Source organism: Marmota flaviventris, chromosome 12, assembly GCF_047511675.1.
Source record: "Marmota flaviventris isolate mMarFla1 chromosome 12, mMarFla1.hap1, whole genome shotgun sequence".
NCBI classification, from domain to species: Eukaryota; Metazoa; Chordata; class Mammalia; order Rodentia; family Sciuridae; genus Marmota; species Marmota flaviventris.
Window position 1 is genome coordinate 99,818,138 of NC_092509.1, and position 27,461 is coordinate 99,845,598.

General features: G+C 48.6%; 1 protein-coding gene across 2 annotated transcripts in view; it reads right to left on the reverse strand.

The window, feature by feature from the left end:
- The window catches only part of Brinp2 (BMP/retinoic acid inducible neural specific 2), a 98,568-nt gene that overhangs the window by 21,586 nt on the left and 49,521 nt on the right, over positions 1–27,461 (reverse strand). The window contains exons 2-5 of one of the 2 annotated variants that reach the window (XM_071600285.1): positions 25,148–25,488; positions 1,407–1,597; positions 770–874; positions 127–335 (exon numbers count right to left, since the gene is read on the reverse strand). In XM_071600285.1, coding sequence (XP_071456386.1) covers positions 127–335; positions 770–874; positions 1,407–1,597; positions 25,148–25,413 — 771 coding nt within the window. In that variant the 5' untranslated portion in view covers positions 25,414–25,488. The remainder of the gene's footprint in view (positions 1–126; positions 336–769; positions 875–1,406; positions 1,598–25,147; positions 25,489–27,461) is intronic. The other variant, XM_027934966.2, reaches the window with a different exon arrangement.

Below are 27,461 nucleotides of genomic sequence, written 5' to 3' on the forward strand. Positions count from 1 at the left end.
AATGACGACCCTCTCTGAGGAGCAGCTGAGACTCCACTGGACGCTGCGTTTGTGCTTTGGCCGGTCAGGCCTGGCTGACCTGGAGCTGCTCAGGGCTCTGGCCTCTGGGCTCCCTCAGGCGGTTACCTTGATGGCCCCTGTGGCTATCTGTATGTGGTGCAGCCGGCGCAGAGTGCTCTCTCTGTCAATGAAGTAAGAGGCTGCCAACTGGTGCAGGGTCTCCAGGGACACCGCAGAGCTGTTCCCACTGCCCCCGAGGACAGGGGCACCTCCTGCGGTCTCTGCCTTTCTGCTCAGTTTCCGCTTGTCCACGAAAATGGTCAGGGACTCTTCTCCTATAACAGAAAAACATGGGTTCATTGGGAGGCCTTCCACGCCCCGATCCCTGCCAGTGAGAACATGAAACCCCTGGCCAGGGCAGACGCGCTGGGAGGACGAGCTGCCCTGCTGCGGATCTCTTCCCCATCCCTGCCCATCTTTGAAGCAACCTCCTTGTCTGCACCACAGGGTCCAAGTCTCACTGCCTGAGAGGCCCTCCTCCTCCTCAGTTCTTTAAGTCCCCCAGAGCTCAGCCCTCACCCCCAGCTTATCCCTTTAACATCCTCTATTGATCTGCTTCTCAGGCAATCTACCCCCGGAGGGGAAGAGCCAGTTCTCCCTCTCTCTCAAGTTGTTTATAAGAAGTCACCAGGGCTATTTCTGCTCCCTCGGAAAGGGCAAAAGGCTTGAAACCGAACCTCTGTCCTCCCATCAAACACTCCACACCTACCCCATGCCGGCAGCTGGCCTGAGCCCTGGGAGAGCTTCCCTTTGTCCACTGGATGGTGATAACAAATCCTGCTCTCTTCTTTCTGCCTCTTCAGAGCTTTCCGTCCTGGCAGGGTCCCAGTCACACACTGCACCACCCCACCCCCACACTCCCCCCCCAACCAGGGGATGATTCTCCAACCCAGAATCTTGTTGGAATTGGGTTGTTGGCTGGTCACCATTCTTTATAGAGAGAAAGCAGCGGTCAGGGACTCAACAGGCATCTACTTCTTTGCCTGTGGGTCTGACATTTGTAGCCTCAGCAAATATTAGGAAATGGCTAATATTTCGATGGCTCCATAAAAAGAAAACTGGGAGCGCCCCCTGCTGGTACATGCTTGGTAGGAGCCGGCCGTGCCCTGACCTTACCCCGCACCCCCCTCTCAGGAGGATGCTTTTAAGCAAACAGAAATGTTCTAGGGTAAATATGGATTCCAGGAGAATACACTGTTCTCCAACGCACCAGAAAGAATTTCTCAGGAAATAATAGGCCAGGAAGGAAAAAAAAAAAAAAAAGGCCGTTGGAGCTCCATTCAATAGGTCATCTAGCTGTGTTCAGCACCCTGCACCCGTTAGCTGGGGCTGGAGATGCTGCTTACCTCCAAGGGTGGCGGAAAGTAAGAAATGAGTGCCGTACTTTTTGATCAGGTTTTCAGTAACCTGTTGCAGGTTAGGTCTCCTTCCCAGGAGGCGGATGTTCCGGACAAACTCTGGGGCAAGAGGCAAAGGCAGACTGAAGAAGTCCTTCCGTTCCAGAGCCAGACTGTTCACCTTCCAACGGGCAAACTCCCTGGGGAAAAGCCACGGGGTAAGGAAACTCACTGAGCTTCAGAGCAAGAGGCCACTGAGCAGGAAGGCATGCCCCGTCTCCACATGCAATCCTGTGTCCCCTCAGCCCTGGCCTTCCCAGGTGGGGACACCCACTGACCTGGCCTGCCATTTTCAGGCTGTGAGGAAGCCCTGTCTCAGCACCTCTCCACCCAGTGCCCTTGTTGGAGAGAGGCTGATGGGGTTCCCCACAGAAGGCAGTCGTGCCAGCAGTGTGGAGTAGCAGGGAAACAACATGGCGATCTAACAGTCCCAGGAGTCACCTCACCCACGGTGGCCCAGTTACTCACTGGTGAAGTCGGAAAGGCTGACCAAGAGCCAAGGCTCTCCAACGTCCTGGTCTCGGATCGCCTTCACACTTTTCAAAGTTAATCCTATCGCCCATATTTGTTTGTGTGGCTTTTCTCTCTGGATATTTACCATTTCAGAAATTAAAACTGAGGAAAATGTATTTATTGTTTCATTTGAGGATACCAGTGCTAAACCTATCACGTATCACATAAATAACATATTTTATGACACTCACTGCAAGTCCTGAGACAATTTTTTTTTTTTTTTTTAACAAGAAGAGCAGTACGCTTTGCCTTTTTGTAAATGTCGCTCACGTCTGGCTCAGTAGAAGAGGCTGCGCTCCTGGTCAGTCTGTGGTCACTTGGTAAGGTTTTTGTCCTTAGGACCACACTAAACAAATGGTCGCCTCGTGAAGGTCCGCTACAGTACGGTACCTGGAACCACATCCACACACGTTCGTGCTGCCACATTTAAATCTAGTGTTCCCTATTGTTCTTTGAATGGACCTTTTCACCCTGCACAATTATAAAACAGCAGCATGGGTCATCTTGGAAATATCAGATCACTGAGTTATGCAGCTCCTCTACATTTTGACACTTTTCATTATACAACATCAAAACATCACATTAGTTAATATCACCACCAATCTCATCAGAAGAGTCTTTAAATATTAGGAAGCTGTCAAGCTCACAATGACAAATACAAGTTTTCCGAAATTCTAATTTTCAGTTGAAAGCTTAAATTTCAAATTGGTAACAAATACTGTCAGTGTTCTTAAAGAAGCTGGCTTCCTTCTCTCCCTCTCTTTTTTTTTTTTTTTTGAGAAAATGTCTGCCAACCACTCAAGTCTGAATACCCATTGACTGTTGGTTATGCTTTTGAGAAAAAATGGGGTTCCATGAAAGAAGCTGCTAGATCATCTTGCAACTCAACCCTACGTGTATTTTTTTGAGTCACTGTTGCTCTTCAGTAGCCTCAGAGGTGTCCTATGTGCGCTTCCAGAGTCATCAAACAAAATGCTACAAAGACATGAACTCAAGGTCAGGATTCCCCAAGGGTAATACAGGTGACTGCTCTGAGGACATTCTTAGGTGAAGCTAGCATGTGCCTGCAAGGTGTGTGTGTGGAGGGGTGTGGACGTCCTCGTGAAGAGCATATGACCACCGTGTCATTCCGTGTGACTGACATTAAGGTGCCAGCATTCACTCGCCTCTGCTGGTGGACCTTCAGTGCAAATGTCACCTGGACACTGAAAGGGACTGAGAGGCCCCTGTGTTGAGAAGCCCTATTCCAGAGATGGCCGAGTTCCTGTCTATGTCCTTCAGGATTTTAATCTTCATGCTTTGTTCCTTGCTGAAATGTTTGCATGCTAAAGGGGGAAGACTTCTCAGGGGAATCTTGGTCTTGGACTGAAATTTAAAGGATCACATTCTTTGGTAAGAGAGGAGTTTTACATTGTCTCCCAGATTATCTTTGTAAGGACCCCTGCGCTGCCTTAGGAAGCAACAAAAGATAGCATCTTTGCAACTTCCTCAGCCACCCTGGCTCTGCCTTCCTGTGACAGTGCTAAGCTGTGGCCTACCCTTCCCCCTCAAAGCCATGGAGTGCAAATTATGGGGCTGCAGAAAAACAAAAGAACTTAAAAGGAACACACGAAAACCCATGCCAATGTGAGGCTGTAGAAACTCCCCACATGGAACCCGAGAGGCTGATGGAGAGGGGGAGCAGGAGCCCAACATCACGGGGAGACAAAGAGCAATGGGTGACTAATAATTCCTGGTTCTAACCAAGTCTGTAAAAATCCTTGCTGTGTGGCTTTATTTATCTAAGCAGGCAAGTTCTAATAACATATTATCAGTTATTTCTTTTGTGCAGGAGATGCTAAACTTTAATTAAAGTACAGGGTATCTGTCAAAAGCATTTTCTCTCCCAAATCCTAGGGCAGGGTAAAGAACGGTTTGCCCAACCTCGTTTCCAATTGGCTGCATGGGAACCGGCACCTCTCATTGACTAGTGGGTCATTGCGTTGATGAGTCATGGAACCAGGATGGGGAAAAACAGAAGCAAAAAGATAGCGACCAAAAGCCCTCGAGGTCATCAGACCTGGTCCCCCTGCCCTGGGATAAGCCACACCTAGACCTCATTAACTAATAATTCCTATTGAATTCTATTTGGAGATTTTTTAAGGTGGAAGGAAGCATTCTTCTATCTGCCATAATTTTCTTAGAACAGTCAAGGCCTCTCCTTGAAAGAGAGGCCACTTGCTGTAGAGGTGGACCTCACTTTAATTAAACCTAATAAATAAAAAGTAGTAGTGGCCCAGCTAGCCCGGGGACTCCACTGGGGACCGCCTGGCAGTTTCCTCCTCTGAGAGGCATACCTCACTGTGCTGCTACCCCAAGGGGATCCTCCCCCGCTCCTCTCCAGGATCCACTGCACACTCACCGCCCACCGGCGCCATCCATTTTTATCCCCTTTATCTCCATTAGAATATAAAGTGCACAGGGGGCTTTTTTGTCTCCTTCAACTCTCTCTCTAGCAATAGAACAGTGCTACGTGCGTGTTCTAATGGTAGGGCGAAAATAGCTGTCCAACCTGTTTCTGGGGCATGATAGAAAGAGAGATTCTTCGCATCATTTATTTTGCGTCACAGTTTTTCTAATCTTCTAGTTGTCTGCAGATTATTGCAAAATTGAATTTAAAAAAAAAAAAGCAGTTACAGGATGAGAATTTGTGGAAGAAACAACCAATCAGTGATTGATCTGAAATGAAATAAAGCATTGCAAATGTGAACACATATCAATGAGAAAATTAGGTTTGATTTCTAAAAATGAAATAGGTCTAATTTTGTCTGTTTGGTCCTCTTGTACTGCCTGAGTCCTCTTGTGTATTTTTTAGCAGATACGGGCAACATCCAATGCCTGTCCACTGTCCACGTGTGAAGCCCAGCAAGTGAAGAGTCGCTTGGTCAGACTGTGCTGTGCTTCACACCCAGATGTAGCCCATCGACACCTGCATCCCTGTTCCCCGAGTCTGACAGCAATCACCGCCACACTCACTCATTGTGTTAAAGAGCGCCCAAAGAAGCAACAGTCTTAGAGTTTTTCATGCTTACTCAGTTTGACATTAGACTTGGAAAGTCACATATTTTATTCAAACCAGTAGTTTGGAGTGCATCTCACTTAAATCAGGAGAACGACGTTCAGAAAGCTAAGCGAAGTAATTTGCCCAATGTCACACAGCTCCTAGGAGCAAACACTCAATAGTATTCGCCCAGTTTTTCTGCATTATTGTGGAAGCATTAGAGTCATGGATGGAGCCTCTCCCACCAGAGATCAGTGCAAAGAAGTCCGGCCACCCCAGTGTTTGCCCAACTGCCCCCAGGACGAGGGGACCAATACATCTGCATGCCTGGGACCCACTTGCAGCCCACCCAGAGGCCGGCATGCATGCTGGGTGAGAAGGTCAATTCCAACTGAGAAAACCGAGAAACAGAGGGCAAGCCGTTTGCAGCATAACCAGTTGGTACCAGAACCAGAACAAAAAAGCCAGTGTGCTCACCACTGGAAAGAATCCAAAAGAATGCATATAAAGGGCTTATGTTTACAAAAACCAACCAACAAGCATGATGGTGGTGACATTAGCAGCAACGAAAACCCAGGCAGACTAAGTGACTTGGATGAAGTCTCACAGGAAGTGAGAGAGTTGAACTTAAAGCCCAGCACTAGCAGTCAAGGTCAGCGCCATACGGCTATTTCTGCAGAGACATTTCCCTTTGTGTAGCTGAAGTTAAGCATTTCATTCCTCAGTAATATTTTTTTAAATGTTTACTACCTTTTAACAAAAATAGTTTTATTATCCAGATCATTCCATTTCTTTATCTATACAAAACACAAAACATGAATTTATTAGATATTCCAAACACCATGAAACAGAGGGCAAGCAGGTTGCGGCACAGCCAGTTAGCACCAGACATTTGTACGATGGCAAAACCTTTTTGGGTTCAGGTGGTTTCGACATGCCCATTTGCGAGAGGAGGAATTGAGGCTGACCAAAAAAATCAAGCTCACACACACAGCATCATGGGAGGAATCCAACTTCCACAGCTGCTCCGGAATCATAACATAGAATAACAAATGACCTAGAAAGATGAATGATGGTGTCTTAGGAAGCATTTTATGAGCAAAGAATAAAAAGTAATGGCTAACATTTAATGAATTCTTACTATGTGATAGGCATTCCAAACATCTTAGAAGGATTAGCTAATAAAATATTCCTATAATGGGGGAAATACAATTATCCCCGTCTTATGGATGATGTGGCTGAGGCACAAACACATCAGTTTGCCCAGTAGGTAACAGGCAAGAGGGGGCAGTTTCAAGATTTGAACACAGGCTGACTTTTTTCAGGATAGGTTTGACCACTATGGTATATGACCTCTGTGAAACTCTAAGGGCAATCATGATACTGTGGGTGGAGGGGTGTGTGTGTGTGTGTGTGTGCGTGTGTTGGGGAGAGTTTCACTGGAGAAAGAATGCAGAGGAATAGGGACTATATTTGAAGAAACTCAACAGAGAATTTAATTGGAAAAGAATCCAAGAGAATGCATATAAAGGGCTTATGTTTATGAAAATCAACCAATGAACAAAACCCCCAAGCAAAATCTGCTTCCATAGTAAGTTACGGTGGAGTGTTGCTATGGTGTGGGTGTGGTTTGGCTCTTGAAGGTTTATGTTAGACACTTGGTCCTCAGTACAGGAATCAAAAAAGGTGGTAGGACCTTTAAGAGGTAGAGAGAAAAGTCACAGGGGTGCTGCCCTCAGAGGGGATTAAAGTAGTTTTCATGCCACTCCTGTTAGTCCTCTTGGGAGTTATAAAAGAATAAGCCAGGTCCTTCCTCTTGGCTCTGACTTCCTGTCTCACTATGTGATTGCTCCCTGTCGTACACACTTCCACCGTGATACCATCCACCCCATGATGTAGCCAAGGAGACCCGATGCTGGTGCCATGCACTTGAACTTCCAGAACTGTTAACTAAATAAACCTCTTTTCTTTATAAAGTCGCCAGTCTCCTACATTTTCTTATAGTAATGGAAAACTGACCAATACCTGTATCAGAATTAGGCACAAGGCAGAAGCCACAAAAAGGTTCAGACTCTGAGGCTCCAGTGCTTTTGTCTTCTACTCCAATAAGTTTCTTCCCTGCCTTTTGGGGCCCTTCATTGAATCAAAATAATAGGAAAACATCTGTGAATGGAGCTTGAGCCAGAAAGTGGTAAAAATGTGTTTACAGAATGTATTAACCTGGTTCTTTCCAGCATCCGAAAACCTCAGAAGGCAATACTGGAAGGCAGCCTGAGCTATTCAGAGAATAAATGTTCATTTCCGATTTTTCATTTAGCAGTTTTTTTCCAGTAATAAAATAATCAAGGCTCTTTTTTTTCCTAAGAAAAGAATGTTTTCTATATATCAATTATATTAACACACACTGCTTCAATTAAGCCATCATCTTTGTTTCAATTAAGACATCAAGTAAATCTCCATTTCAATTTAGCCATTTCTCCTAAAATCTTCTCCCACTGTGTTTGTTACACAGTAAATAGTCTGAGAAAGCAAACATTTCAAACAGCCCAGTCATCCCTATGGATCGGGCCTTTAGAACACAGAGGCCACTATATAAAGGACACACGGGTTGAGCCACAGAGTGAACAGAGCTCTTTAAGGTGGACATTGACTGGTTTTCATGGGGCACCTCAAGAGGGCACTTCATTGCCGTCACCAACAGAAGTTTACCCCATTTTCCAACTTCCTCTGGCATATTGCAGATTAGCTCTAATCTCATTCTTTCAAAAGGCTAACGGACTCATAAAATCATTAATAGCAACGAAGACAAAGTCTAAGAAAGGTAAAATCCAGATGGGAAGGTACATCCCAGTGTCCTAATCAGCCAGACACACCAGCACTTCCAGATGCACAGATAAAGTGAGAGACATGTTCTGAAGAGAGCAAAGCACTTAACACTAAGGGTCCAGATCACTAATAAAGGGTGTTTATGGTTGTACACAGGTTTAGAGGTCTCTCCAGAATCCAAAGGGGATTCTGCAATAGGAGGGTTGAGCCACAGCCACGCCAGACCTTGGCAACAGGAGCTGCCGTAAGGCATCGGAACCGCGTCAGCTCTGAGCCAACTCTGGGTCTCAACACAAAGGGGGTCCTGATGAGACCACCGAACAGCGCCACGGTGCTCCTAATTCAAAAAATGCCAATAAAAAGTGGGCCTTTGTGTCCCCAGCCACCCTTCAGCACTGCGTTCCTCTGTGTCACTCAAGGTCAGCCAGAAATCTGCCGGCCAGGACCCCCCTGCAGGGTCTCACGACTCCCAGAGATGAAAGACCCAGAAAGAGCCCGACTGGTCTTCCCTGCCAGGGGCTGCTTCCAGTAGCTGCACCCCAGCACCACTTTTTGGCTTGTAAACTGAGAGCATTGATGCAGCCCTCAGGAAGGCTCGGAACTCTCCCTCCCTGTGGAGCCCGAGGGAGAGAGTGTTCAAAAATAGATGATAGAGACAGACAGACAGACAGACAGGTATTTAAAAGGAAACCCCACCTCACTGAGGCTAAATCCAGTAGATCTGCGGCCCACTGTGTGGGTGGCTGTGCGGAGACCATGTGCTAACAGCTGATGAGTCTATTGCCTGTTTTCTAACAAATACTTCATCTTTCCACTTCTGTGGGGGAAACGGGTCAGGCGCATTGCAAGGCGGCCCACAATGTAGTCATCACTTGGAAGGTCAGGTCCCACTATCCTGGGCACATAGCTCTCCCCACCCTGCCCACCGCGGTGCCCCTGCAGGCTTGACGCCGCCACCCGATCCCAGTGTCTGGGAGCCATTCCCTCCTCCTGAGTTGGACTCCAGGCTGAGTTTAGTGGGAGGGAACGGACGGATGCAGTTTCCAGCAAGCCTCGGGCAATCTCCACCGGCTCAGTCAAGTGGCCTTTCTCAGGGACCCCCTGAGAGGCTGGGGAGAAGGCAGCCCTGGAACCATGCACCACTCTGCAAACAACGACAAGACCAGTGAGCCGTTGTGACAGGGAATCTTGTCCCTCTGTTTTTTAATGCTTCTGCTGTATTTTCAGTGGTCTTTTTGGAGGGGAGCACACCCCCCGCCACACCTTGGTGCTCAGAGAGACTGCACAGTGAGTGGCAAGGGACTGAACCATCATGCTCCAAACAGGCTGCTTTGGTGTGGACCATGCTGGTAAGAAAAATATGGCTGGCTTTCCTTGAAAAATGAAGGGAGATACGGGATCAGTTATTGAATAAAATATTTAAGACCTTTGGAGAAAAACAATGAATCAGCCTTAAGCCAGGGACATGAATAGTTTTCTTGTCATTTTTTCCTGTGACTTTACTTTGTCTACTTAAACTGTCAACCAGTGACCCACAGGAACATTTCCCACTTCAACTGATACAGGGTAAACGTTGGGGTTCTGTTCTCTGCACCCTCCTTCCTCTTGGAACACTGTCTTTCTCAACCAGCTTGAGACTCGCCAATCTGACGCAGGAGGCTGTTTTTTGAGGTGCTGATTTTCCTAAGGAGTTCTAGACAAAAAGGTCTTCTCTTGCTGCTGCTTTTCTCTGAAATACCTCATATCCAGGGCTCCGTGGCACCAAGCCGGGGCATTACAGTTACTTCTTTGTCATGAGGCTCACGTTTTTCATCTTGAAAAATGCACGAGCAGGAACCGTCACAGCTCACATGTGCATGGAGGGACACCCGTTATTTACCTCAGTGTCTCAGCCAAGACGGCTTTGCCTTTTCTAGCCGGACATGTTAGGGATCTATCGTGCTTTGGCTCCAGAACAGAAGGCAGTATTTCTAGACACATCACATCATCAGGAGATTCCTATCTCAACAACAGATTACTGTAATGTACTTGGCCATTAGAGCTTCTGCTGCTATAATGAATCAGACGTGATTAATCTGAGCTATAAAAAGAAGCGATAATAAAAACCATGATCTCTTATGTTGGTATAGTGCATTCTTTAAGGTTTTTAAAAATTTGCAAACAATTTCACACATGCTCAACTATTTTAACCATACAAGGGCCTTGGAAAAGAGAAAGAGGAGATTAATCCACTACTCAACTCTTACAGCTGAAGGGACAGAGAAACTGAGAGAAGTGACTTGCCCCAAGTCCACGGATTAGTGGTAGCAGTTGACTAGGATCCAGACCATGCTATCAATGACCCGTGACCTGTGCTCGAGCTAGGGCCACCGTCCACCAATGTCCTACTTCCCAAGTCATTCTTTTTCCTTGTTTCCGCTGTGCATAGGAGAGATCTGCAGGCAGGAAGACCTCCATCCCGGGGTCATTTGGTTAAATGGTATCTCGGGCCCTGTGACTCTAGAAGGCACCCAGGGCAGAAATGAGGTCATCCCTCCCCTGGTCCCGGTGCCCTGTCCTTCCCACTGTGTGTGAGAGCTCAAGAATCTTGGCGTGGAGGTAATTTCGCAGCCCTGCTGTGTTCTCAAACAACGGCCCGTAAACAATGATTGGCCAATTTCATTCTAATCTTTTCAATTTTGCTCTAATTAAAATCAAGCTGCAGCTTTCAAACAGTTTAATTAAGGCTGATTGGGAGAAATGGGGAGGGGAGAGTCAAGCTGAAGGGGGAGGGGGAGGTGGGTGTCTGGCGAGTCTCATGCTGCCCTGGTGGGGCTTGGGGACTTGGAGAAGACACCGGGCGTGGAGTGTTTCTAGAATCAACATGAAATGCGACGCACACATTGCAACGGAGGACCAGTGGCTCTGCGGGACCAGGGGGAACTGAAGGGGGAGCCAAGATGAGCTTTTCCAGCACAGAAGCCCCGGCTCTGCCCTGACGGATCCACCTGCTCCCCAAAGCTCATCTGTTCAACTAGGGAGGAAAAGACCCCTGGGCACTGCACACCACGGTGCTCAGCAAGCTGATAGCCCAGGCCCATCAGGTTTGCTCAGAGGCTTCCCATCCCAACCCATTCTGCTCCAAGAGGATTCCTCCAGGCGGCAAGGCTTCCATTGCACCACAAGTTTACGCCTCTGGCAATGTGATAGGGCTTCAGGTCCTTGGGTGCGTGCATTTGTCTATGGGCCACTCTTCTTCAGACTATGTTCAGGTCCCCCATGAGTTTCCAGCTCTCTAGGTTCTCATGTTGAACTCTTCCTGCTTGTCAATGTATTTATTTTTAAAGACAGCAACCCGAATGGAACACCATCCAGTTGATATATTCCGAGCCACAGGGACACAAGATCTGAATGCATCATTATCATCATCGTTATGACCATTATCATGATCAAGTTTTTACTCAACCCCTATGTTTCCAGGAATGGGACTGGCGATTTGTTATATATTTAGATCACCACCAGCCTTACAGACGTCAGTATAGTGGATTGGGTCATCATTCTCGCCTGCGTTAGAAAGCTCTTAACAGGTGACTTTGCAGTATCACTCACTTAAATGGATGGAACTTGTTTCTCAGCCCCATATATATTGGGCAGGGTTGCGTGACTTTGCTTTGGACAAAGCAGTGAGAGCAGAAGTGACAGTGTGCCAATTCTGAGCCAATAACTCAGGGAGTACTGCACGTCTCCACTCTCCCTCCAACGTCTCTGCCCTCGCTGCTCTTTCAGCCTGGGCCCCAGAATAAGCACAGAAGAAATACCTAATGGCCGTCTTGCAGACCTTCAGCCTGAAGGAAGGCTAATGCAACCTACACGTGCATGAGAAGAATAAATTATTCTTCGAGGCTACTGAATTTGTTTTTTTTTCCATATGCATGAGTGTGGCAAGAGTTACATGGTACACATGACAGCTTTAGCCCTATTTTATAGCTGAGCTCCCTGAGGCTCAGATAACTTAAGTGTCTTGGGGATATATAGCTACATAAGAGGTGAAGATAGTCTACTATCCATACTTCCTTTATTAACCCATTTCAACGTTATACTTGTTTTTATTTAAAGATAAAAATATTCTTGGTAACAGTAATTTTATGGCCAATCAGTACTCCATATTTTTTTTCGGCCTCAGAATTTTTTTTTTCCCCCATAAGAGTCAGAGTCAAAGAAGCCCTCTGTATCCTGTATCACTGAAGTCAACATTTTTAACTCACTCTCTCTCTCTTGCATTCCACACCTTGTGGCAGAGACTAGAAATTTGTTCAGTAAGTGGTTTCCATTTTCCTCCTGGGCACACAGATGGACAGTTTCCCCCCAGCTTCGTGTGCATTTATGTGCAGCCACAGGACAGAATTCTGCTGATGGAACATGGATTCTGGCCTACCAAATTCCCCCCCTGAAATTCTTCATGCTCCCCCTCTTCTCTGATCCACCAGCATCTGGAAGAGGCTCTGAGGACTTAAGGGATGGCATTGTGACCAGGTCAAAGGAGTCTTGGTCCTGGATGAGGTCACAGAGCCATCTCTTTTTATCTCTCCCATGAATACCATATTATTTTGGAGTGTGACATAAACAAAAACGTAAACTGCCTTCCCTGAAGTCACTGAGATGGGGCCATTTGTCTTAGTAGTTACCCTATTTTGCCTAATACTACCTTGATGGTATCAACCAGTATTTCAGTGGGTGACATGATCTCAGCCCCTGATGGCACTGCCCAGTTGGATAGGGATTCCTTGAGTGACCATTCTCCCATTCCTCCTCTGCTCAGTAACATTCCCTCTTGGGGTCCCTCTTCTTGCTTTTGGGATGCACACAGGAAAAGGTGTTGGTCTTGAAGCCTTGGCTGGAAGCTGTGGGGTCATGGTGTGCACGTCATGCTCTGTCACTGTTAAAGATTTATTTTCAACCATCTATACCTATAAAATCATTGGACAGATGAACTCAGGCTACAGTGGATTTTAAGTGATAAATTTGATCAACGTGGCATTTGATGCAGTCGGCCAAGTTTGAAAGAGTAAGACTGCCTCTCTTTCCTCGTTCTTGGTAGAGTTCCATTTTCTCTTCCCCATTCTTCTCTAGATTTCCCGACCTACTAGCTTCCATATTTACCCACGGGTGGCCTCTCACAAAAAGAATCAGCGTCTATCCTGAAATAAAGAAATCTGGGTTTCAGTCGTCTCCACATAATCGTATAAGCAAAGTTGCACAACTGTATTGGTTTTACTAAGGAGAACAAGGAGGCTCAGAGATACAAAGCGACTCACACCAGGTCACTCATCAAGAAGCAGCAGAACACAGACTCAGGCAGTAAATCCTAGAACCTGGAGCTTTGGCCACTTGTCTTCTCCTCCCTTTAATTCAGTCCCAGAACATGTGACCAAGTGTCTCATCCTCTTGTGTCTCTCTGGGTGGCAGACACGGCAACGGGGACGGGAAGCTGAGGTCAGATGTGTCCTTTGCCTGAAGGAACTCACAGCTAAGGGAGGAGCAGAGACCAACAAGTGCACAAGGAAGTTCTAGGGCAGAGGAGGACCAGAGTGGGGGGTCGCAGGCAGCAGTAATGGGCCGTCCTGGGGGAGGTGTCCTGGGGGAGGCGGGAGGACGTCAGAGGGAGAGGTACTAAAGGGTTTGGAAGGTGAGAAGGAGCTGAGCCGCGGAGGCAATGGAAGGAGCTGTGCAGGAGGAGCAGGGCAGGAGGGGCACCTGAAGATGTTCCTGGGGCTGGAACAGAGGAGAAGCAGGAAGACAGGACGGGGCCTACCCAGGGGACAGGGTGGTGGTGCTCACTGACCACTCATCACAAGAGGAGCAGGAGGATTCAAAGTGGCCGTGCGGAGACAGCGGGTTGGGGGTTCATCCTTCGGTTACAGAGGGACCGACAGTGAACTTTAAGTTGAACTGGAGAAAAGTTCAAGTGTTAAATGATGAAGCCAGAAAAAGAGGGAAGAGGCCGGAGGGTCAGGCAGCTCTGGGGTGGGAGCCACACTGTGCGCAGACGGGGCCAGGGATGGAGACGGGGCCAGAGTTCCAGCGCCCTGGTGGGGGCAGGCGAAGAGCAGGGGGGCCGGAAGTGCAAAAGGGCGCAGACGGGCCCCTCCTGCCATCATCACCAGGGAAACTAAACCAGGGACAGAGTCAAACCGAACAGGTGAGGAGACCAGAAATGAAAGTCAGGATCTGCCTACATTTCACTTGAGCAAAAAGAGGAGAACTCGGTATTGTCCACACACCTCTCCACACACATCTCCAGCTTTCCTTGAGCCGATGCCTCAGTTCCAGAGCACGGTCACCCTGCTTCAAGTCCCAAACTGCCCAGGACGCCAGGACCCCCTGGCCCGAGAAACTCCAACACGGGGAACCGGGAAAGATTCGTGACGAGATTCTGGAGTAGTTTGAAGAGTGAGCGGGCAAGGAAGGTCCCTAGGAACTAGAATCGGTTTAGGAAGAAAACGGGATGTTAAGAGAAATCTCATAGATCTCTTGTATGAAGAAAGATGGAGCAGGGAGAGCTGGGGGGGAAGGAAACGAGGGCAGCTTATGAGAGGCCACGTGAGAGGAGGGGAAGGAGACAGCAGCAGCTCTGGGGGAGTCACGAGCGCGAACAGGCCTAAGAATCTGGGAGAATAATAGCTGTTTTCGAATGTCTGGAGACTGCTGTGAAGACAGGCAGTTGGCTTGCTGTAGAGATGAGAAAGCGGGGTCAGTACCAACAGGTGAAGTCCTGGGGACAAAGACCACGACTCCGGGTCAGAAAGATCTTTACAGTGTCTGGGGCTGTTGAACCCAAGTTGGCTTCCTGATGGCAGGAGCCGCCCAAGCCGAGGCTGCGTGTCCCCCTCTGGGGTTGGGACAGGGGTTGTCAGGTTTGGGTGGGACACGGTGACTCGGAAGCTTCCCTCTGATTCGCAGATCCAGGTGTCCCTTGGTTCTGATCTGCTGTCCCCTGTCGTTGGACTTCCTTGAGCACCCGGACGCTGTCCTTGCCTCTTAAGAGAGGCCTGGATTTCATCTCCTGGCCTGGCTGTGACACGCGTGCCCCAGACACACATTGCTCTGTGCAGTGGTTGCCGAGGGACCACCTCCAGTCACATTCCTTCTGGGATGAGACCATGTCCACGCCCAGGCCAGCTGCAGGACGCCCCGGCGCCCCCTCTCCCCGCCCTCTTTGTGGGCTGGCTTCCTGGCGCACGTTTACTGCTGTTACTAGTAAACCAACCTGTGGCCCACGTCGTCGTCGAGGGAGCGGGTGGCGTTGACGTGCCTCTGTGGAGCCGGGAGAAGGCACTCCCCAAAGAGCCTTCCTTCCTGTCCGTCCTCCGTCACTGGCATGTCCCCAGGTGGGGCCCAGGCTCTCGTGGCACACAGGGAAAATGAGAATTCTCCCAGGTCCCGGGGCTTGTGACCAAGGATTCAGCGCAGCCTGGCTGGGGCTGCCCCCTCCTCCCCCAACAGAGCCTCCTGCCCGGCCAGTGAGGGTTCTGGCTCCCTGGGACTCGTTCTGGTGGCCACAGCTTGTCTGCTCTTTGTGGAAAGTGGGGGAAAGAGGACATTTCTGGAGCAGTGGGAGAGCCTGGCGGGGTGACAGAATCGTGGAGCATTAAACCAGACAGAGGGAAGACATGGCTGAGAAGCCCAACCAGATTCCTGCATCTCCCCCTAAACGTGCCCTGATTAGAGCAGCCCTAATCTGCCCACATCCAGGCCCACAGATCCTCCAAGTGATTCAGGAATCCCAGCCTCTTGGTCTTTTCACTCCCTCATCTGATTACATGTTATGCCATGGATGTGATAGCAAGTGGGACTGTCCCAGAGACTATAACAATATTGTCACTGTAAAAAAAAAAAAAAAATCCACATTTGTAAAGTCATCCAATAAATAGTTGTCTGCAGCACTTCGGGTTTCTCTGGCTTTATAAAAAATATTCCTTGAGATAGAAGACATTTCCTAGTGCACACGAATGTTTTTAAATCAGAACCTACTTGAGCCTAAAGTCAGGGGCCAGGGATTCACTTAACGCTGAATTTTTTAAACCACTGCCAGGCAAGAAATAAGATATTGCATCTTGGAAATGGCATTAAGTGTCCCTCCGGTGGAGGACTCTATCTACAGAAATTCGATTTACACTGCATCCTCCGAGAAACACACCTTGGGTGCAGAGCTAACACATGCGGAATTTGCCATGAGTACAGTGTTTCAGGAAGATCCATCTGGGGCTCCCGCCCACTCAGGGCTCCCCAGAGCCCAAGTGCAGATGGGATTTCTGGTGGAAAAAAACAAAACAAAACACTACCAGGTCTCTAAGTGGGGCGAGCCCCCTTCCAGCCCCCAGGAGCTGTCTTCTGCATCCCAAAGATCTGTCGGGGTGCCAGCAGGAAGCTGGGTACAACAGGGGACCACTTCTCTCAGGGCACTTAGCGCCCTAGGCTCAGTGACTTATTTGTCCTCTATGTTATGGGTTAAGCACTGGCCGTGCCTCCTCCCAGATGTGTGACACCCTCTAAAACCCAGTGTCCTCGTCTACACTATGGGCTACGAAGAGCACACCCTTGTAGGGTTCCTATTAGAGTAATTTAAAGTAATATCTATAAAGCACTTGGTAAAAAGTTAGGCATATGACGACCCTTCAGTATTCATTGGCTATTATTATTCATTAATGTATTAATATTAGCTTAGAGACAAGTCTTTGCTTCCTCCCTAAGTTAAATAGAAATTTGGCCTACTCGGTTCCGTCCTTTCAGAGCCATCTATTTTCTTTGCCCCTTCTTCTTCCCTGTGCAGGGGAAGATCAGGGAGCCTGGGGAGAGCCAGCTCCATTGGTCTGCGGGAGGCTGCCTGAGACCCTCGCTCACAGGGCCCTGGTCTTTGGGACACACACGCCCTTCAGTGGACACCCTCTGGTTGTCTCCTCCCTCTTGCTGTTTGCCCCCTTGACTGCGCGTCCTCGGAGCCTCCTGCCCACACAGTCCAGGGAAGTCTCCTCGAGGGGCTTCACTTAGGGTGGGGCCAGTCGGGTGGACGGGCGAGGTCCCGTTGTCTTTAGTCTGAGGCGGGGGTGGGATTGTGGGATTGGGGGACTGGGATCCCCATCTCACACTGAGGTCCACACCTTCCTCTGCAGGCCAGGTGGCCGTCAGCAGCCGGTGCACACCTCGCCTGCTTCTGATCCTGGAGGAGGAGAAGGGAGGTTCCTCTCACGTGCCCCCTCACCACGTCACAGACCTCAGCCCACATCCGAGAGCGTCCCCTCCTGGGGCTCCCCTGAGGGCCAAGCTCCCTGGGGCCCAGCGGTGCCCCCAGCACTGTGGAGCGGCCAGCAGCACACCGAGCTGCTCCCTAGATAACGTGCTGAATGAAAAAAGTCCACGCCACGTGCCACTTACTGTTCCAAGCTCCATGTACTGAAATAATTTTCTTGTGGGAGATGTGGGAAGCTCTGAGGTGGGAGAAATGTGGCAGAAGCTGAATAAAGAAAAAAAAAAAGTGAGAATCTCTGACCCAGAAAAAGCTCTTCTCTTGAAGAGAAAACAAAACAAAAAAAAAAGAGCACATGACTAGCCAGTGTCCCCATCCGCCTGCGTGTGCCGTCCTGGCAGGTTCCAAATGTGGCCTTCCTCGCTCCTTCCTACAAGTGTGGGTCTCTAAGTAGCAACTCATTCATGAATAAAATTAATTATTTCTCAAATCAAAAATTAATCCTCTTTTTCTCTGCTTGACTGACTCAAGATCTCTCCATGAAATCTCCTCTGAAAACAAAGCCCATCTTCCCCTCTCCCCCGAGCCATCCTGAGCTCCCTTCACGTCTAGGACATTTTTACTTTTACATTTTTATTTTCTCCTCAGAGACCATTTCTGCAATCTTATCTCAGACTAGGCTGGCTAATCTGGGTGCAGCCCCAAAAGATGGAAAATACTGGGGGCAACCGTCATCCTGTCTGGGGGAACTTGAGACCGCCATGCTGAGGTTCATTCTGACCTAGCACCTAGGGTCCACATCTGTCCATTGGTCACTGAGAAGGTATTAAACGTCTTCTCCTTGGTGCTCGAGGTGCTATATTCCACTGTGTTTTCAGGTTTGCCTGTTAGCACTCAAAATGGATGTTCATCCCCCCAGGAAACAGTCGAAGCCTGTTGTTTTCATCTTTTGTATCCTGCTATAGAGCCCAGAAAAATGCTTTGCCCAAAGGAGGTGTACCACAAATACTTGTGAGAGGACCTCATGAGCAATTCATGGTTTGCAAAGTTATTCTTGATTCAATTTTTTAAGCATAAATGATGCTAGGTTTTCATTGGAACCGTGGCCTTATAGGATCTTAAAGCACTCACTTGCCATTTTCTCACTGGGTGAGTATTTACACTCCATTTTTCCAAAGTAGAAATGGAAAATGACCTTTGGTCCTACCTGCCCTAGACACATAACTACTTTTACTTCATATTATTTACCCCTAATGAGGGAAAATGGTCTGCCCTTCTGTGTGAGAGTTTTGGAAATTGTACCCTCGAAAAAACTCAGTGTCAGAGACATTTTGGGCATTTTGGAGAAATAGGATAAGGATAGGAAAAGGAGGGACTTTTTGGCATTCATACTACAAGCATGGGGCTGACTGCTCTGTTCCTAGACCACACCTTTTTAAAAATCAGAGCATGGGAATTATGCAGAACAGTGGTTCTCACTGCGGCATATTCATACATGAGTCTAACACACCTAACCACTTCTGTACCCCCGATATACTGCGGCTGTGTCTGCCGTGCCCCTTAGAGAGCCGCCAGCCACCGGTCAGGTTTCACCTGTACATGACCCTTTAGTTTTCAGTACAGTAGTCTAGCACTTTCTTCAGGTGGACTTCTCTGGAAGTTTCACTGGGACAAGAACTCTATCCACCCGGCTCCTAGTCTCCTCTCGGAATCTAGTGAAATCATAAGCAGAGCTGGCCATGAAGCCACTTGTTGAAGGAACGACGCCTCCTCTAATTGCACTCTTGAACTGTAGCTGTTTGTCTAGGTGCCCTTTCTCCTGGCTTTAAGAGAGCAGATCACTTTTCCACTTAGTTCTCTGTGCGTCTCTGTGACAGGGATTTCGTGTAGTCTGTTGTGCTGGTATGTTTCTATGCCAGGAATGACGTGTCTCCATAACCAGACCAGGATATTCTGGTTCTCATCTTTCAGACACTTCTGCAATGAAATTTCTTGGTGAAGTTGGCTAAATCACCTTAGCCAGGTCTACGATCTAGAGTAGTATTTGTATGTCAGTGGGACGGCACCAGCACTGGACTCTGGATTAAAGCAACTTCTAACCACTCTGTTCTGTCCCTCTCCTACCTACTCACACCTGTGGACTGGGAAAGAGTGTCAGTGACCAGACCTGCAAGCCTATCCTTGCAACATTGACTTGAATTTGGCTCTCTCTCTCTCTCTCTCTCTCTCTCTCTCTCTCTCTCTCTCTCGCTGGGAATTGAACCCAGGGCTTTGTGCATGCTAGGCAAGCACTACCACTGAGCTGCATGCCCAGCATTTTGTTCTCATTTGAAGCACAATATCAGTTGATGAACCATTTCTTTCCTGTCCTGACAAACTCCCTCGCAGCTAAAATGGAAATCCAGTGAGAATTTCAGAGATCAACTGATCAACCAGTTTTCTTGGATCCTGGTCATCTCTCCTTCCTCCTCCAACCCATCCACCTGACAACCCTGGCTTCCCGGGAGGAGCTCTGCAGTCACAGGATAACACGCCTCTCTCTTGCTCAGTAGCTGTGGCAAACGTCGAAGAAATCACTGGGATTTACCTAAGCAGACTGAGGTTGTCTTTGGTTGCCTTTTATTTACGTGGATTGTGATCTCTTAATTGGAGATGGTGCCTCTCCCAGGGCTCGCTGTTTATCCAAATCAGTATCTGTTAGTGGGTGAGACGTGGTCCGGATGATAAGCCGGCTCTGGAGCTCCTCCCGTGATTGCTTCCACAGCTGCTCCCGCTTCCTCACCTCCCCATCTCCCAGGAGGCACCCACGGGCTGCTCCGAGGCCCTGCAGCTTTTTCTGCTTTTAAACTTTTCCCCCAGCTGCTCTAAGTACTCTGATGAGTTCATGCGTCTTGGTACTAATAACGCCTAAATTTAACCTCCCCTGACTTCTCTCCTCTTTCATTTGTAACATCCCCTGTACATCGTCTCCTGCCTCAGTGCATGATGGGGGTGCTGCCTTCCGGGCACCTTCTCTCCTCCTCCACCCTGGCCTTTCCTGCTCCCTCCCCATCTCAGCAGGTCTCCCAGGTCTCCGGTACCCCTCAAACTTCAATGCAGCACTGGGCCTCAGGGAACCCTGTTCAAATGCAGATTCTGACTCTGTAGGTCTGGGGCGAGGCTTGGGGTTCTGCCCATTTAACAAGCTCTCAGGCCCTGCTGCTGCTGCAGGTCCAGAGACCACCCGGTGAACAGTACGGATCTGATGTTCGGTTCTTTCTATTTCTCACTTCCCTCACACCTAAGGTATCACGACATCTTATTTTTCATCCTGTCAAATTCCAAACGGATTGTCTTTCTTGAGGGTCATTGCTCTGGAGCCTGCTAGAGAGTTTTGTTGCCCTGATAACTGTGGCCATTCACCCCACCCTCAGATTGTACCCCCACTTACCCCGAACCCCCGCTCTGCTGGGTTCTTAAAATTAGCAAACTTTTCCCAGAATACAATGTCCCCTTTTGTCAATGGAGATATCTATTTAATTTCTTTTTCTGATTTGTTCCCAGAAGACTTCTAACGTATCCCCAGACCCTCCCTTTCCAAAACAAAAAGGTAGGTAGAACTGGAGGTCGTGAGGACCGAGGTCAGTATTCACACCCAGCCTTGCTTTCCTCCCAACCACCATATTCCATGCATTGTTCTGTATGATTTCTAACTTTCTCGATTTTAATTTATTCTTTCCGAGTTTTAAGTGTTTCATCATAGTGGCTTGGATTTTTTCCAATCCCATGATTATCTCTCTATTAAAACCTTAATACAAAAAGAAATAAAAAAAAAAAAAGCCAGACTGCTCATTACTTTGATTTGTAGCAAAGAGAGAATGGAACATTACTGCTAGAGTGTTTCGAGAAACCATATTTACATTTGCATCAGCTCAATTTAGGTGCCTGATTAGGCTGCGTGTGATGATGAAGATGCACTTACCAGTCAAAAGGAAGTGGCGTGGCCCCGAGTAACGAGCAGGAGACTCCGAGTCAGGAGCCCTGAGTGCTATTTCTGGCTGTGACTGGCTAGTCTCTGACCTTGAACAACTCTGTCTCACTGCCTTAGACCCTAATAGCCCCTATCTGCCTTGTAGCCCTGCTGTGAGGGACTGGTTCCTCAAGCATTTATTGTAGTGGGGGCTAGGGAGGGGGCAGTTGGGGTCACAAATGGAACTGGAGACAGGATCTCTACTGCGAGCTCTTACCCTAACCAATTAGGAGATGGTGTCTGAGCAGTGGGCTGATTGCTCAGCTCTTGGTCTGATGGGGCCAGAGGACATGTGAGAGGCTGATGAAGATCAATGGAGTCATAGAGCTGCTGGGTGAGATGCCCAAGCCCGTCCTGTTCTTTGGGAGATCCGATTGTCTCCTCTTAAGAGCACCACTTTGAGCTTGTGCACTTCATCCCCGGGACCAACCAGGGCGCCAACAGAGACCAGTCTCTAAGCAATCCTGACGTTAGGAGCAGGAGTGTGACTCATGGCAGCTCTAATATGTGCAGGAAACCATCTTGCTTCCTCCACCAGGCCTTGCAGCCAGTAAGAGCACGCCCCAGAGAGGAGTCAATCGTTTTGCAGTTGAATTCCTCTCCCAGTGAAGAGCCAGATTGAGGGGTAAGGGTTAATGTGCTTTAAAAAGGCAAACAAGAGAACAGTTCTCCTAATATAGATGGTCAGTAGACAGTGCAGTAAAGACAGCACCCCTGGTTCCCACTGCATTCCCATGCTTGCATAGTCTAGTATTTATTGAGGACAATCTAATAATAAGTAATATTTACTAAGCACCGTTTTAAGCGCCTCACATCAATTAGCTCATTTAATTACCCCATCCATCCATTAGATGGGCACTATTATTATCCTCACTTTATGAGTAAGGAAAATGGGAAACAAGGAAATTAGGTAATTGTGCTCCAGATAGAACCTGAGTCCCTTGGCTCTAGATTCTTCACCCTGAAGCTCCTTCGCCGACTGGAATACAAACATGTTCAGGAGAGCATGACGCTCTCTAGGGGCCATGGTCAGAGAGGCTGGAGAAAGTCCAGAATGACTAGTCACCTCCTCAAAGCCAGAGCTCACCCAGATTTCCAGCTGAGAAGGTGGAACTGGGGGTTCAATATGAGAACCTTGCCGTACAGTGGGTGAAGGGCCTCTGTCCTGTGTGTGAGAGTTTCAAGTGATTCTGCACCAAGGATTCCAGCCCCACAGGGAGGTCTCACTCTTTTCTACCCGAGTCCAGCCCCACTGTCATACAGAAGGCACATGGGGATATCATCTGATTGCCAGGTGCCAAAAGCTCCCTTAAAGAATGAAATGAAATACTAATTCAGCCCGAGACCCGTTATCTCTTCAAAAAGCATTATTGGTGTTCTCTGTAAGCTTCTTGATTCCCTCTGCCCTTTCGGATAGTAGGAGAAGGGTTAGGGGATGACTCCATATATATTTTGCCAGTTTTCTGTGCCCTGTTTGAGTTAGTGTAAGCAAGGTCCTGACTTTGCCAGAGGCAATTGGCCCTAAAGACCAAGGGGAAGGGGTAAGAGAATTCCCAGTGGAATAACACAGACAGTGCTACGGTGCTTACGGGACTGCCGTTTTGCTTAACAACCAAAGGCAAAACTCCCAGAATGCTCCTGGAGCAGTGGTGTGTGACCATCCTCTCTCACTCCACCAGGGTCACAAATCAGAATCCTGCATTCCTGTCAGAATGACTGGTTACTGTTTCCCCAAGTACAGGTTCATGTGCAATAACTGACCCCAGAGAAACAGAATGGCACAGCGTAAGAGCTTGTCACATTAAATGATCAGAAAACCATTACCAACTGATAGAACGGTTGATGGTGCAGAAGTGATTACGGACGCTCCCCACAGGCCTGCTCCCAGCGGACGCCCAGCCGTTAACTGGCTGTCAGGCTGCCCAGACATGGGACTGGGGCTTAGTGACAAAAAAAACCTACTGAGGGGAGGAGGAGGCTGATGGTTCCTTCCCTGAGTTCCTGAAGCCCTCTGGAGCGGGCAGGGGTGTTAAGATCCTCAGCCTGACTTCACTTCCAATACACTTTAAAAAATTATTTTTGTGACAACAATGTTTTTGTGAGATTTGGGATCCACCAAATATTCTAAGGTGCATTGAATTTTATTTTACTAGACAGGAAGAATTTTCTGCTTAGCACATCCTAGAGTAGATTTTCTGATCCCAGCCCCCTGCCCAGTGGGATGGAAAAAATAAATTCTTTGATAAGGGAAGGATTACTCTGAATTTTGCCTTATTAGCAGACTGTGGGGGCACACGTCTAGATTCTTAGACATTTACTGGAGGTGGGGTTCTCGCTTGCTCCGTAGCTCTTCTCATCTGCTTCCACCTGAGCAGGTGTCAACAGTCCCAGGCTGAGCTGGCCTCTCCTGTCAGTGGTTAGATGTGCATTTGTGCTGCAGGTTTTGGAGGATGACAAGGACCAGAGCCACTGAAGCAGGAAGCGTGAGCCACAGTCCCTTCCTGGACCAGACTGGAGCCAGCACAGTGTGAAGGAGAGGCGGGCAGGCCACGCCTGAGCTCAAGACTTCATTTCCATATACCTCTGGACCCACGAGGTACCAAACCCTCAAATATCTGTGTCTGCCTCTTTGTCTGCCGTCAAGTGCGGAAATTATGAAACAGGCCAGTGCCCTGCATAAACAGCTGCTCTCTTACACTTTGGGGATCTTTAGTGCTGAATACTCCTAGAACTTATTTCTGAGGCCCTGTCCTAACCTAAATAGGTTGCCTGGTTACTGCAGATGTTAAAATAACTCCCAGAAACAGAAAACTGTCTCTACTTTAAGAACTCAAACTCTGAAGTCTGACTAGTTGGGGGCTGATCCTGTTCCACCATTGACTTGCTGTGTGCTCTTCAGCAAGTGGCACAACTTTTCTGGGCCTAAATTTCCTCATGTTTAGAAAAGGGAAAGTAATTGTTCTTCTAACAAAGCGTTGTTGGAAGGATTTACATAAGCCACACAAAGTTCACAGAGATCCCAAACACTAGTCTGCTCACAGGATTGAAAATGCACATGCTCAAATGTTAACAATAGCCAACTCCAGATGCTAAAAGAATGGGTGGTTTTGTGTTCTTGTCTCTTTGTGCTTTTGCATGTTTTCTCCACTCCCCCCGCCCCCTTTTTTTTGCATGAGCAACTAATTTATAATTAAAAAATAAATATCTTTGAACAAAGAAAGTTCAGTGAAGCTCCCAGGGTTATGTGAAGATCTCTCTTCTGCAGACACAGTGAGGAGGAAAGGAGCATGGCCGAGGGGCAGGTGGGCCGAGGGGTAGGTGGGCAGAGGGGTCACAGGGGAGTTTGCAATCAGGGATTCACCTGTGGGGGCCCTGGGCCCTGCAGGGCCACCCAGGGGGAGAACTTGGAGGAGCCTTCTACTTCGGAGGCCCTGGCCCAGCAGCCCGGAGTAGATACCTGGCTTATCCCACACCAGATGGCCCAGCAGGACTCAGTGGTGACTTTCAGCTTCGAGGCTCCTCGAGATGGGACTAAGCAGCTGGAAGGTCCAACCCATCTCCATGCACAGGCTGCTGGGCCCTCGGGGCTGACGAGGGCGGGGCAGGTCTGCCCCTGACCCCACAGAGCTCTGCAGACCCCCAAGGCCAGAGCCTGAGTGTCCCTTCCTTCATTTGCATGTCTAAGTAATTACGACTCATAAAAGTATCTAACCCATTAGTTAAAACCCGGGCCCCAGCGTTTGACTCTGACCTCCTATGGCAGCTCGGGCCACATGCTGACTCCATGCCGCCTGATTTGTCCTCAATTTATAAGCAGCACAACCTATAAATAGAAACCCTTTTGCTAAGTTCCCCAGGAGGCATCGGCAGGCTCTCCAGCTTGTATGTGTTTTCGTCTTTCTGTTTTAAAAACCAACATGGTGGTTTCTTTTCCTTCCTGGTGTCCTCCAGCTGTCACCTCTAGTTCAGTTGGAGGGCATTCTGGCTGCTGTCACCGTCGGGCCAGCACACTGGGCAACCTGCCTGGTTGTGTTCCCAGGGAGGAAGGCCCCATCTTGGTCCCGGAGGTCCCCACTCACCTGTAGATCCTGTACCTGGTGGTGAATCCCTGACGGTAGCGCTCCATGAAGTCGGCATACTCTTGGGCGCGGTGGAAGGGGCCCCGGTCTGTGAGCAGCCAGTCCAGGGGCGGCTGGCCAGCTGAGGCAGCATGCTGCTCTGGGACCACAGCGGCCACCGTGGCCGAGACGGCCAGCACCCAGCCGGGCAGGCCCAGTGCCAGCAGCGCTGCCCATGGGGCCGCCGGCCAAAGCCCTCTAAACCGAGTGCCCCACTGCCACCTCATGCTTCTCCGGGGCGGTTGGTTTCTTCATTCTCTTGCCACGCTCTCCCACTCTGCCGCTCTTCCAGGGCTCTGGAACTAGAAAGGCAAAGGGACACGTCAGGTGGGCACCTGGTGCTACCCTGGGGGCCTGCGTTCAACACAGTTGTTTTAGGGCCCATATGGAAATCTTTTACCCTAGTGACACCTGGGTGCCCGGCCTGGAGCTAAGCACTCCAGGTACATCATCTTACTTAATTCTTCAAAAAGTCCCTGAGAAAACACTATTGTCATTATTTTAGACATGAGAAAACGAGGCTTAGAGTGTCCAAGGCAGTTGCTCAAGTCCACTCACGCACAAAGTGATAAAACCAGAACTCTAACTCGGGGTCTGGCTTGTAACCTTGATGTCATATTGCTTCCATGATTCCTCCTTTGACTCACCCCAACACCATCTCTTTCTGTCTTTCTCAAAAGCATTCAACAGGTTCCCATAGCCGCCTCACAGACTGCAAGTAGCAACCTGTTTTTCCAATGGAGACTGGGAGGGCAGAAAGGTAGTCAAGTCTGATTGTTGCTATGAAGCTGGGTGACCTTGGGCCAATCACTCTCCTGTCTGGGGTTCATGTAGCCTCTAGAAAATAAAGAGGTTGGCTACAGAATATCTAAGCTCTCTTCCAGGGTGGGACTTCCATCTGTTCTTTTGTTGAAGGCTAAGCAGGGATGGAGTTTGAATGGGATAAAAGACTGCCATACTGCCATCTTTGGACCAGGTCCACACCGGCCAGGGTATCCCTGGGGCTCCCTCTCTCACATGCAGCTGAGAGTTACAAAGGCCAGAGCCACATCTCACTCTTGTCTCCTTCTGACTAGCCCCCAAGAGCACAGAGCAGCCCCAGACTCCCTCCATGAAGCAATGAATGAGGGCATGCCCTGGCTTCTCTGAGTTGGAGGAAGACACCAGGAAAGAGGAAGATTCTGGGCTTGGTAGTTCCTGGCTGCATCGTCACTCACCACAGGCCTGATTTCCAGGGCTGTATATTGTCTAAGGACAACTAGTCACCTTTATCAACCTCGAGGCAGGTGCAGGCATCATTCAGTACTGTGGAGCTGCCTGGAATTGTAATCACCCTTCAATCTTTAATTTCCAGCGCATGCTGTCACAGTGCTGTCCATGTCTTCTCGCCAGCATCACTTCAGTGTGTGCCAGAATGACTTCCAGCCCCCAGTACCTGTCATTCATGGCTGGAGGACCCTCTCTGGCTGCCAAAGCCCAGGGGCAGGCTCCCTGGGGATAAGGCAAGGGGTGTAAATTTCCTGGCACTTCCAGACAGGGCAGGCAAAGTGGACTTGACCACCTGATCCATGCCCCTTTCTAAGTTCCCCAGGGTTCCCAGGATCAAAGGGAATCTTGAAGGAACTGCACAGACACTGAATATGAGCGTTTGTACAGGACACTTTCAAGAGTCCCTGCTCATAAGGATGGAGGGACAGGAGCATGAGGGCTGGACATTCAGAAAGTACCCTCCCCTCCAGCTGGGAGGAGGTAAGCACCTACTGCATGGTGGGTTGTTCTTAGAAGTCACTTTCGTTCTCACTGTAAGATTTTTTATGTAGGTTTTGTTATTATTATTGTAAGTTCACATTTCACTGGGACTCAAAGGGGGGGATCTATGGAAAACAGTGGTAGGATATAAACCTGGATGGGGCTCCCTGTTCAGACCTTGCCAAAAAGTACTGTACTGCTTACAGAGCCAGAGCAGGCAGCAAGAGAGACCCCCGTTTAATGAACTGGCTGAGAAGGGGCTGAAAAATAAGAATGATGACGGATCTTAAAACAGGATAAAAATTCTAATAATTGAAATAGGCTCACAAATTGGACAAGCAGGCCAATGAAATAGCACAGCTCAGAGAGAAGCTTTATATATAAAGAATTTAGTATACAAGGGAGAAAAAATGCACCACAGACTAATTGGGTAGGGATGGAATATTTTATCCATATATTGGGAACTTAGTTCCACTTGGATTAAAAATTAAATATAAAAAATAAAATCATAGAAGGAAAATCCCCA